Raw genomic sequence first — 13,348 nt, forward strand, 5'->3', positions numbered from 1 at the left:
CCAGTAGGGAAAAGATTAGTGTGATGAAAATTACACATACTCGACAAGTTATGGTAATTCATGGGCTATTGATCTTCAGTCACAAGTCACATTCTCACAGGATGTTAGTATCACTGTTAGAATATACAGAATCTGAGTAGCCCAAGAGATTGTCAGTGATCAGTTCTCCATTTCACATGGTGAGGAAGCAGTCTGCAGCAAACACAAAACATGCAAAAGGTCACGTAAAATAACTACCACTTACCATGCAATCATTTTGCCGAAAAGGGTGACATAAAGGGCATTGCAGGTTGTAGCAGAACGACAGTGTCGTTCTAGCTTCTTCTCCTGCACCAGTTTACCAAAAAACAAAACATAAATACAAAACCACCCTGGAATTAAGCGGTCTTTACTCCCAAGCCATCAACAACAAATACCCCTGCAGGAATGAAACAGTTCCTGCCATCTGATTGGCAGCATCATTTCTGTGGTGGTGGCCCACAGGTGAGGTCAACATGCAAACACTGTTTTGCTTTTAAAATACTGGCTTAATATAATATAGTAAAATAAACCTATGACCAAAATCCTTTTTATTGCGTCTTCTATATCTGTTGTAAGTTTAAGAGCAAGTGCATTTAACAAAGTAATTACTAAACTCCCAATTTTCCTTATAATACAGAATATTGAATTTTAAGTCCCATATAAGGTATTTTACAGAAAAACTGATAGAAAGTAAAAGATAACAGCATAATTAAAAATATTTACCTGCTCTTTATTCAATTTAATGTCTACACAGTGGCATTCTGCAGTTATAATAGATTTTGCATCTTTCGGATTTAAAGGATCAAGATGAAGTGTAGGCCACAACCTTTATTTAAAGAAAAGAATAATGAAATTCTCTTCCAATAATACCACAAAAGCTGTATTCTACCCACAAGTCAAAATCCATTACAAGAATTAATTTTTTATACTACTTTTGTAAAATAAGCAAAACCAATCTGTTAACCCTATTAAGAAATATTTAATTTATTCTAACATGTATATCATTACTTTCAGCAATTAATCACAACAAAGACTGTTATAAAACAAATAACGTACATTAGGTAGTGAAGTGGTAAAATATTTTTAGTTCTATGTATTACACTATCAGTAAAATTAAACATAGGAATTAGTACCTAAGAGGAATAATACAAGACAGTCTTTGCCCACAGGATACTTGTAATCCAGTTGAAATTTAACCACTCTACAACATGCATTCTCAGTGGAGTGGTAAAAATTGTTTGTTGGGGTGGAGGAGTGAAAAACTATTCTTTTTATGTATAAAGCACAAGTATACACACATATCTGTTTATATGCATAATCTGGTATACAGTATATGTATGGTATTAAATTTCCGGGCAGGGAGGTAATTAGAAAGAATATTACTAAAAAGGTTCCTTGTGGAGGCAAAAACAGCCTGAGAAATACTGCCCCACAGAATTCAACCACTGCGTCCCTTTTTTTAGGACTGTTAAATTGAGCTGGAATTTCAGGGTAACAGGTATCTTAGCCCAGTCCTTTCACTATTTTCTTCATCCATAGATATAATTGCCTACTAGACATCACTACTCAAGTTACAGTTGGCAACTCAAACTAACCACGTTGGAAAATCAACCTGTTTGTCCTTTGTGCTTCCCGGTCAGTTCAAAGGCCTACAGTTTACTTAATTTCTCAAGTCAGAAACTTGACAGTAAGCACAGTCTTCTCCTCTCTCATTTCCCAGATTTAACCTCCCACCAAATCCTATAGATTGCATCTTTTTCCTGATATCGTCCCTTCTCCCCATCTTCACTGCCACTTTTATAAAAAATATCAAAAACACAAAAACACATTGTCAAAAACCTTGCCTTGTTTGTACCTAAAACATTTCATGTAATCTGAAAGAACTAAAGTTAGCATCGTACCTCCATGCTGGAGGGCATGTTTCTACATTCACAGAAACAATTACTCTTACATTCACTGGCAGTGGGTCTATCAGCCATTTCATGTGCTTTTCAACTTGCTTAAAAATATAAAGACAAAATTCAATCTATTAATTCAAAATATTTCAACACAACCCAGTAATAGCTCCCCAAGTAAAATGAAAAGTCTCTTTAAGTTTCTCATTAATATTAAAGATAAAATCGTATTTTTGAATGATTTATCTCAGAATATTAGAAGAACAAATGGCAAAGGCAATTGCTGCTGATCCGAATTCTGGACACCTAAGGCAATTGCTGCTGATCCGAATTCTGGCCAGGCCCTAAAACGATGTCAAAATAAACAGTTTTTGCTAATTGTAGAAATTCAGCTGGTCTTTCTCAATAAGATATCAGCATCTACTGGCATATAGTATATTTTTTTATATCCACGTGCTTTGTCTTTAGATATTAAGCAGAAATAAAGGAAACAACAACATTTTCTTCTCATGAACATATAAATTAAATGCTTGCTAGAGTCATTACTGATATTTTTGTCTCTTTCTGAGTGTATCAATAGGCTACAAAGTGAAACGAGTACCTGAACTTGATCTATAGAATCAATAATGATGATGATGCTGCCTTGGTGGCGGGCAGAGAGCTTTTCCAGCCAACGTGGAAATTCTTCCAGCAGCTTAGCGGGATCCAGAGTCAGAGCCGATACGGACCAAGAGTGCTGCATCAGCTACCAGGTGAGAACACACACACAAACTGAGGGAGCTATATTTTATCACAGCTGGCGAGAAATAGTTCGCCCCCAAAACGTCTGTTATCTAAATAAAAATTCTGATCATTCCAAAAGATGACACACTATACCTTCAGAGTAAGTCGTTTGATAATCAAGGAAGACTCTGAACTGGTTGACATGGGCCTTCCCACAAAATGAGAAAGAATTAGCATATTAGGGGAATTCTTCTGTTGTAATTGAATCCTGAAAGAAAAACATTTGATCAAACTTTAAGCTCTTTTACTGCTAAAAAAATAATAATTCAAAGTGCATTAAGCATCAAATCACACTGTCAATTTTGAATAAATGAGAAATTTCCATTTTTACTCCACTTTTAGATCCTTTTAAATTAACCGTTAAAAAAATTATAGATTCATTTTAACTAAAAATTGATATTAACTAATGTAAGCCAAAATAGTGTACATTTGAATTCAAAGTATTAATAAAATGAGGATTAACCTCTAATTACAAATACTATGCCATTAAAGGTAAAAAGAAGTTTCGTTAAGTACAAAAAGTATTTTTCCAAATATAACTTTAAATAAAAAGGCAATAAAAAAGAAATAACATATGCTAACTCTTCAAAGTAAATAATCATGGATGCAAGAAAATACTCTTAGAATTATCTTTAACATGATAAACTGAAAAGAAACTAAAACAATTTGCTATATAAATAAACCTTAGTCCATAATTTGAAGAAGTAGTTTGCATTCATTATCCTTTATAGTTATATCCTTATGACATTTCACTCTAAATAGTCTTTGTCTTGTTTCACATATTTAAAATCCCAGTGCAACTTTTAAGATGAAGCCAATAATTGAAAAAACGGCATATTCCCTCTGGAATTCACCCAGCCTAATTCCATGTCATGCTGACCACTCCCTTCCTAAGCTCTCCCTTAGCTCTACTTACATCATTTAGCTACACAATCACAAACGCTCACATTTCCTATTCCTTTCTCATTTTGAGTCTTTTATCTAATATATAAATTGTATACACTTCCAGGCAGAAATCTATTATTTCACTTCTTTTTGCTCTTTTACTGTTTAGTACAGACTATGCAGGAAGGCAGATATGCAACACTACACTCTGTTGAATGCATTCGGTAATTCAAATGACACAACGATAACAATCTAATTGTACTGTATCATACCACTTTGATAAAAGAAGGGACTTTCCAGAACCTGGTCCTCCAGAGACAAGAAGGGGTGGAATCGGGGCTGGTGCAACCACGAGGTCATTAAGGCGCTGGTAATACTAGAAACAAAAATGAATTTAAATTGTGAGGAAGCACATGTCTCTAGAGGAGTAAAAAGAGTCAACTTCTGATTAGCCACTGAAATCATCAGAGAAAAGCTGCATGAAAAAATGAAATTACTTTTGGTCAATAGCACCTTCATAATTGCTTATTTTTATGGCTGGTTAAATATGCCCAAAGTAGTAAACCACAAATGGGTTCCAATTTCTTTCTTTTTAGTTTATTTATTTATTTATTTATTCATTCATTTAGAGAGCAGAGGGAGAGACAGAGAGAGAGAGGAGAGACAGAGAGAAGGAAGGGGGGAGGAGCTGGAAGCATCAACTCCCATATATGCCTTGACCAGGTAAGTCCACAATTTCTTTCTTTTTAAAAATTATTTTATTTTATTGTGTTTACATAGATTCAAGTATCCCACCAAATATATCTCCCCCAGCCCATGTTCCCCTCAATATCCCCCTTGCCCCCCTCCCCCCAATGTTCACCCCCCTTCCCTCCAGGATTTGCTGTCCTGCTCTCTATAATACTGTGTTGTGTATATATAATTTCACCAATCTCTTTCCCTTCTCTGATCCCATCCTCTCATCCCCTTTCCCTCTGTCCCCTTTCCCTCTGTGGGCCCCAATTTCATCTACACATTGTATTGCTATAAATAATGAAGAAGAGACAACAGGTAAGATCCCCATGGATTTTACAAGATTCAGGTGTTTTGCACAATGCTGCAGGGAGGCCACTGAATTACCCTGAATCCCTAAACCACAGAAAATACCACAGAAGGCCTTGAGGGGGTACCTGCAGGCATCTTTGATCTCCTGGTTCAAACACCTGTCCTACAGACCACCTCAGTTTCCAGAAGTTCCTGAGGATAGGTCCAAACAAGAGGTTTCATCTGAGGAACTGAAGTTTCCCCTCCTGCTAGAGAATCAGGTTAGGACAGGCCATCTGAGACCTTTCTGAAATTAAGTGAGCCCTAGGCAAAGTCCAAGAACCACATTCCCCCGGTTTTCCCTGAACACTAAAAACTGGTTCAGAGCTGAAAAGGACCTGTTGAGAAAACCAAAATATCTCAGTACTTATTAAGGAGATTTCAAAGTTATCCTGGGGGCTGAAATGCTTATCAAGTATGCCAGTGGTCTAAATGACAGCTGATAAGGCTTTAAAAAATTTTGTAAAAAAAAAAAATTTGTAATACATAGTTTGTGGTTAGCTTTAGGGTAGCAGAAATCTGCAGCAATTACCTGATATAATTTCTCTATCCTTTTTTCTGTTTGTCAAGTCTAAATACAGGGGGTCCTTGGGTTACAAAAGTCTCGACATAGGATGTTCTGAGTTTATGATGCTCACTCCTATAAAAACTAAAAAATTGAGATATGCGTGTTTTGTCTTATGCTGTTAGCGATGTACTTATGGACTACGTGGGTGAACTAGTACCAGACTAGCCTGGAACAATTTTTTAAGAAGAGAGAGGGGTCTGCAACAGATCCTATACCCTCTACATCAGCTGTTTCTCGAGATGAAACACCTGTAGTACAGGTAGAATCATCCCCAGCATCTCCTGCATGCTCCTTAGGCAATCCTGATTCACCTGACCCAGTGTCTCCGGCACCTTCTGCAGGTTCTCCTGTCTCTGCAGCTTCCTCCTCCCAATAGGTCACTCTCTCCCACCTTGCAACGCCCCTTCCAGTGTGCCAGCCAACCACAGGAATAAAGGTAAGGAATGTTTTTACACTCATTTTTTGACACTTTTTGTTACTACAGTACAGTGTACAGTATAGTATATGTATGTCCTTTTCCTTTTTCTGTGGCTTAGTTGTATTTTTACATTCTAGATTATGATTTTACCACTGTGTTAGGATTCATAAGTGACTTAGGCTAGGATGTGTTTTGACTTACACCAAAATTCGGGTTATGTCACTGTCATAGGAACGAAACTGTGTTGTAACCCGAGGACCCCTATACAGAATATATTCTCCAGGAACTCAAATAATTCTGATAGCAAAAACATCTGTCTGTCTGTCTGTCTCTATCTGTCCCCCCCCCCTCTGTCTCTGTAAAAAAAGGAAAAAAAAATTAAAATAGTAGTTCTTACATTAATTTAAAAAGCGCTCCAAATTTTTTGAACTGGGACATAGATTCTTTGAGTACTTCAAATTCTGTTGTTGTTTTTTAGATACTTAAGGATGTTGAAGCAGTGATTTGCTCGTCACAACAACTACTGTGCTTTGTTTCCTGAATACTTGATATTTTGATTTCTCTAAGAACTGGAATAATAGATAGCTTTACTATTTTTATCAAATTTCCTAGATATTCCAATCTTGATGTGGTGAATTGCAGATGGCAGCATAATGAACATGGGGTTGATAAATCCTAATCTGTAACTAAAAATGTTTAATGTTCGTTCCTAAGTATATTTGATCTCGCATATTTTTCATAAGGTACCTGAGCACGTGTCTCAAAATAGATAACCAAGCCAAGCCATGAGGGCAGACATTAACACGAATATTAACCTTAACTATATTTAGGTGAAAAACAATCATAATATAGCCTTTAAATGGAGACTGATCTTTGTTAGTACAATACTCCAAATGCTTACTTTCTCAAATCCCAACTCATGTGCTGAATTTGAAGCCTGTTGAAAAGTTTCCATTTGCTCTTGTTCATCATGTATGTCCCACAGAACATCACCAAAATCGTCTTCTTCTGGAATAGAATCTTCACTGCCCAAATCCTTAGTCTCCAGGTCTGTGTTCTCAAAGCCTAGGATGTCCTGAACACAAAGAGCAAGCAAGCACCATGAAAACGAATGGACTGCATCAAGACCTTGTAGCAGTGTTAGCACACGGCCTATGGTGGGCTTCACTTACTAAGGAGGGCAAGGCCTAAACCAGGGGTCCCCAAACTTTTTACACAGGGGGCCAGTTCACTGTCCCTCAGACCGTTGGAGGGCCGGACTATAAAAAATACTATGAACAAATCCCTATGCACACTGCACATATCTTACTTTAAAGTAAAAAAACAAAACGGGAACAAATACAATATTTAAAATAAAGAACAAGTAAATTTAAATCAACAAACTGACCAGTATTTCAATGGGAACTATGCTCCTCTCACTGACCACCAATGAAAGAGGTGCCCCTTCCGGAAGTGCGGCAGGGGCTGGATAAATGGCCTCAGGGGGCCGCATGTGGCCCGCGGGCCGTAGTTTGGGGACCCCTGGCCTAAACCATGGCCTTTGTATAGTACCTACAAGAATAAATTTATAACTATAAAAATAAAACACTAGTTTTAAAATAAAGAAAAGAAATATTAAAAAATAAAAACAAAGACCTCTCTCTTTTATTAAAGTTAGAAGGGTATTTGACCCCCATGGGATCTATTTTCTGAAAATGTTACACAATATATCTTTGGTTATATCTTCCTGGTGAATAATTTTAAAGATTGTGCCAATACTATAGAATATGCTGTCTTACATTTTTATAAGAATGTAATCACTTAGATGAGGTTTTTGATATCAAATATCTCAGCTATGATCTATAGTATTTATGTTACTAAAAATATGTTATCCTTTAAGTGGTAAAGATGGTAAATATGTCCATTTCACTTGCTGCCACTTATTCTGCTTAATTCATTTAATTTCATTAGTCCTAAAGTTCCAAAGGTTGAGAAAATCAAAATTGATAATGTCAATATTTATAATAAAGAACATTATATAAAATGTGTTGCCTGGCCCTGGCCGGTGGCTCAGTGGATAGAGCACTGGCATATAGACGTCCTGGGTTTGATTCCTGGACAGGGCATACAGGAGAAATGACGATCTGCTTCTCCCTGCCTCCCCCTTCTCTCTTTCGTCCCCTCCTACAGCCAGTGTGTCAATTGGTTCGAGTATAGCCCCAAGTGTTGAGAATAGCTGTGTTGGAGCACATCAGCCTCAGGCACTAAAAATAGCTAGGTACTTGAGCATTGGCTCTGGATGGGGTTGCTGGGTAGATCCCAGTCGGGGTACATGCAGGAATCTGCTTCACTATGTCCCCTCAACTCATCTAAAAAAATGTTGCCAGAAGTCTGTTTTAATATTTATCTATTGATTTGGGAGGGGGGAGTGGAAGAGAGAGAAACATCGATTTGATGTTCCATTTATTTATACATTCATTGATTGATTCTCGTATGTGCCCTGACTGGGGATTGAACCTGTAACCTTGGTATATTCAGGATGATGCTCTAACCAACTGAACTATCTGGCCAGGGCCAGAAGTCTTATCATTATGTTTTGGTACTCACTATTTTTCTCTCATAACATATTGTCACACTTGTAATGCAAGTTAATTTTAAAAAGTAAACCAACTCTTACTTTTCAAGTAGGGTCCTCAGTAACATGAAGGAGGTTTCAGTAGGTGTGGGCAACCACAGGTGAAACATGGTATATCTTCTTCTTGTACCCATTTTAGTTAAAGTTGAAGGCTTATTTTTTTCATCATTATCACCATTTTTACTGATATATTATTTTAAATAATTTTTATAGTTAAAATAGATATATATAAAACAGGTACATATAAAAATAAAGAGAATATGTAATGCTCATAAATGTTCAAGACAACACTTGAGACACCATAGAAACTTTCAGCTCCAGACATCTCCATGACTCCTAGGTGTGTTTTCACCTAGGAATAATATGGTGAAAAAATTTGCTACTAGGAATAATATGGTGAAAAAATTTGAGGAGGACTTTTCTAATATATAAAAATTCAAGGTGCACAGAGAACCTGGGGAGACTATTAAATAGAATGAACATTTTCCCTTCAGTACATTTTACCTAGCACATCTGTAATCTATTTTATATTTAGTGGTTCGGAAGCATCAAACAGCTCTGTGAGACTGAGGAGAGACAGACACATGGTGGTGGTGATACCGCGATGACACCACAGGATGAAACTCTCAACAGAAACTCTCAGCAGGCACTCACCCTGGGAACTGTTTGCAGAAAATAAACAAGAGATTTTTCTCTGGCAAACCCAATTTTTTGGAATACGATCTTAAATATCTTAGATAAAATCTTGCAGGGAATGCATATTTACCTGTTTAATAATCCTTTCCACATGAATATAAGTTTTATATACACCTTCTGCAGGATCTCCTGAGTGATCAATGATCTGAGGAAAAAAGGAGTTTAACAACAACAAGAAATACCAGTAAGAACAGCAGGAAGTGGGGGTGGTAAACGCTTTTATAGTGCTTGTGTGTCACAAACTGTTGTCAGTACTTCCCCTGTATAGCTCATTTATCCTCATAACGACCCTGTGAGGGAAATGCTGTGATCACTTCCATTTTACAAAAGCGGAAACTGAGGCAAGTTAAGTAACTTGTCCAAAGTCACACAAGGGATTTAGTGTGAAAGGTGTCGTAACAAAACAAACAGTATACCTTTTTAAGCCTATGTGTACAAATTTTGTCTTATGTATTTCTGTATCACTCAATAAACATAACCGTCAAAATACATCAAAATCAATTTTTATACCAGTAAAGCAAATTCTACAAAACAAAAAAGCAAAATGGTAGTTGGCTATGTAAAGAAGTCTTCTGAATTTGCTGAGAAAAAAATGCCCTTTTTGTAAATAACACATGTATTACTAATAAATTATTAATATTTGATAAGATTAGAGCAAGACAATGGTTTTAGAAAGCATATCAAGGGAACTGGCATGGAAGTTTATCTTACATTTACATTTATACTATGGTAGAGAGATCTTATTTATCCTATTTTCATAAAATAAACTCAACCTTCTAGTACACTAATTTGTAAAAGCAAGATTTATAAAATTAATAGAATAGAGACAAGAAAGATGAGTATGTTTTCTTACGACACCTAGTAGACTAAACTGAAAATAAAAAAATTGAAACAAAGAAAGAAATGGTTCTGGAGATTAAGTATAATAAATAAAAATGACATTTTTTGTCTCAGGCTCTTTAATGTTATGCTGGTCTCATGCTACCTTTTCAATACTGAATGACGTAAGAAAAACACTCGTATTCACATTTATTTCTTATTTTCTGGCTGAAATAAAGAGAACTAAAATCTTTTTTTTAAATCCTGGAGTTGTTTTCTACTATATTCTTAACATTACAAACATTTAACAAGTCAACAGTGTGCAGTCACACAAAGCGTGTATTCTCCATTCTAAAGTACATCTCACCATGAATCTAGGGATCATCAAATCTCTTTCTCCACTCATCATCAGTTTTTTGTTTTTCTCAGTGCTCTTAGGAAAGATTACTATAAAAAGGCTCCTTCTGACACTAACTTTTGGTCAACAGTTGATAGGAAAAAAAGAAAGAAAAAAAAAGTTTGGGAAAAATAGCACAGAAGAGTCTGAGTTATCCATTCATATTTTTAAACTATATATTGCTAATTATTCCTCTCTTTCTCTCATAGTCCACAGTTTATCTTAGGAAATCTGTTGACTCTACCATCAAAATTTATCCAGAATCCTGCCATTTCTCATCACCTCCTCTTCATCACCCTGGTCCAAGCATCAGCAGCTGTCACCTGGAAGACTGTGACATGTCTCCAACTCTGACCTCTCCACAACCCCCAAATCAGTCAATTCTCAACAAAGTAGCCTAAAAGAGCCTTGTCAGGATGAAATTTCTTCTGCTGCTGGTTAAAGTAATCGAATGGCTTCCCATCTCACTCCAAGTGAAAAAAACCAAGGTCCTTGAAATGGTCTCCGAGGTTCTTTCACATTCAGCTCCCTCGTATTTTTCCTACTAATCTGCTCTCATTCACTCCGCTCCAGCCTCTCTGGCTTCCTTCCTCTCCCCAAACATGCCAGACCACTCCTATGTCATGGCCTTTGCTCTAGCACTTGCCTCTGCCATGCATGTACTTAAAAAACAATCTTATGGCCTGGCCAAGTGGTGGTGTGGTGGATAGAGCATAAGACTGGGATGCAGAAGACCCAGGTTTGAAACCCCGAGGTCGCCGGCTTGAACACAGGCTCACCAGCTTGAGTCTGGAGTCACTGGCTTGAGCGTGGGATCACACGCATGACCTCCTGGTCGCTGGCTTGAGCCCACAGGTCACTGGCTTGAAGCCCAAGGTCGCTGGCTTGAGCAAGGAGTCACTTACTTTGCTGTGGCCCCCAAGTCAAGGTGCATATGAGAAAGTAATCAATGAACAACTAAGATGCCGCAATGGAGAATTGATGCTTCTCATCTCTCTCCCTTCTTGTCTGTCTGTCCCTGTCTGTCCCTCTCTCTGTCTTTGTTACAAACAATGTTATGAATTTTACCTTGGCTTTGCTGATCTTGTTCAGATTAGAAACCTGATCAATCAATTGCTGGACAGAGTCAGAGCTGACTTTCCCATCCTCCAAACGATGATAAATTAATCGTGGTTTGCCCTCAGGATTTTTCAAAAAAGCTTCTTCACAGTCTTCCAGTAAAAAGCTAGATAGAAAATCCGAATTTCTTTTACTATATTTATATTGCACTGTGGCAGCAAACAATCAACCGAAGTGTCAGTAATGGGGGTTTACTGCAATAACAAGTGGCCAGAAAGGGCCAGCTGCAGAACACACTCGGATGCCTTTACAGCTCTGTTCCGGCTCAGTGTTAAAATATGTTCATTATCAGCCAATAAGAGTGCATTAAATTTAATTGTGCATAAAATTAAATTTTAAAGCCTACGTAACTTTAATTTTTAAAATCTAATATAAAAAAACCTCTCAAACATACTGTCAAACATGGCTCACAATAATGGATCAGACTCATGATGAGACTTTGCAAATGAATGGAAAAGTTACATGCTTAACTTCTATAATAAATTACAGAATTTCCAGCTTACCTTGGTAAAGTTAAATGAATAAATAAGATAACTAATGAACTCTTCTCAATTTCCCATTTTCTTACAGTGAGGTGTTGATTTTCAATATCTATTGGAAAATGTACCGCATGGAAGAAATATCCCATTGTCTCACACATTCTTTTAAGTTTAGGTGCACAGTCCTAAAGACAAATTAAAACATAGGGAAGCATAACTTATTTAACTAAAGAGCTAGTTAGTTTCATATTACTTAAAATAAAAAAGTATGCTTTAGAACTGGTAGTGTTGGATATTTTCTTATTTAAAGTTAAAATTTTTTTTTTGACAGAGACAGAGAGAGAGTCAGAGAAAGGGACAAATAGGGATAGACAGCAGGAAGGGGGAGAGATGAGAAGCATCAATTCTTCGTTGCAGCACCTTAGTTATTCAATGATTGCTTTCTCATATGTGCCTTGACCAGGGAGCCGCAGCAGAGCAAGTAACCCCTTGCTCAAGCCAGCGACCTTGGGCTCAAGCCAGTGACAATGGAGCATGTCTATGATCCCACACTCAAGACAGTGACCCCAGGCTTTAGCTGGTGAGCCCGTGCTCAAGCTGGAGACCCTGGGGTTTTGAACCTGGGTCCTCCGCATCCCAGTCCGACACTCTATCCACTATGCCACCGCCTGGTCATGCCATATATATATATATATATATATATATATATATATATATATAATCATTTTTAAAAGTCTTTAAGAGGAAAAGGCAAGTTTCTATAAAATAAAAATAATAATACTTTAATAACTTGGCTCTTTCCTAGCTCAGAAAATGATTTACCTTAATATAAAACCTGAAGTAGGCCCTGGCTGGTTGGCTCAGTGGTAGAGCATCGGCCTGGCGTGCGGGAGTCCCAGGTTCGATTCCTGGCCAGGGCACACAGGAGAAGCACCCGTCTGCTTCTCCACCTCTCCCCCTCCCCTTCCTCTCTGTCTCTCTCTTCCCCTCCCGCAGCCAAGGCTCCATTGGAGCAAAGTTGGCCCGGGTGCTGAGGATGGCTCTGTGGCCTCTGCCTCAGGTGCTAGAATGGCTCTGATTGTGGCAGAGCGACGCCCCAGATGGGCAGAGCATCGCTCCCTGGTGGGCGTGCTGGGTGGATCCCGGTTGGGCGCATGCGGGAGTCTGTTTTACTGCCTCCCCCATTTCCAACTTCAGAGAAATACAAAAAAAAGAAAAAAAAAAGAAAACCTGAAGTATGAGAGAAAAATATTAGGTTATTTTGCTTTAGTGATTTTTTAATTTTTTAATTATTATTACAAATTATTTATGTTTTATTGTTATAAAGAGTGAAAAATATAAATCCATAGACATACCTAAAATAAAAATATATTGGTCATAACAAATTAAGTTACTAAGTAATCATGACTATTATTCTGCAATAAATTAGTGATTCCTTCAACATGTGTTTGGAAACAACCTGTATTCAGTTAGTGAGTGAAATCTTTGGTATTCAAAATATTTATATTTTTTACCAAAATTCAGTAACATCAAAAAAGAAAGCTAAATGAACTTATTAAACAATCTGCAGG

General features: G+C 37.3%; 1 protein-coding gene across 2 annotated transcripts in view; it reads right to left on the minus strand.

Annotated features, from left to right (window-relative positions):
* Positions 1-13,348, minus strand: part of NPHP3 (nephrocystin 3) — a 44,754-nt gene that overhangs the window by 20,499 nt on the left and 10,907 nt on the right. For both annotated transcript variants that reach the window (XM_066351334.1, XM_066351335.1), the window contains exons 6-15: positions 11,802-11,962; positions 11,248-11,404; positions 9,034-9,108; positions 6,555-6,728; positions 3,857-3,960; positions 2,793-2,907; positions 2,518-2,661; positions 1,923-2,020; positions 745-847; positions 245-327 (exon numbers count right to left, since the gene is read on the minus strand). In XM_066351334.1, the coding sequence (XP_066207431.1) occupies positions 245-327; positions 745-847; positions 1,923-2,020; positions 2,518-2,661; positions 2,793-2,907; positions 3,857-3,960; positions 6,555-6,728; positions 9,034-9,108; positions 11,248-11,404; positions 11,802-11,962 (1,214 nt within the window). The remainder of the gene's footprint in view (positions 1-244; positions 328-744; positions 848-1,922; positions 2,021-2,517; positions 2,662-2,792; positions 2,908-3,856; positions 3,961-6,554; positions 6,729-9,033; positions 9,109-11,247; positions 11,405-11,801; positions 11,963-13,348) is intronic.

This window comes from Saccopteryx leptura, chromosome 10 (genome assembly GCF_036850995.1).
Source record: "Saccopteryx leptura isolate mSacLep1 chromosome 10, mSacLep1_pri_phased_curated, whole genome shotgun sequence".
NCBI classification, from domain to species: domain Eukaryota; kingdom Metazoa; phylum Chordata; class Mammalia; order Chiroptera; family Emballonuridae; genus Saccopteryx; species Saccopteryx leptura.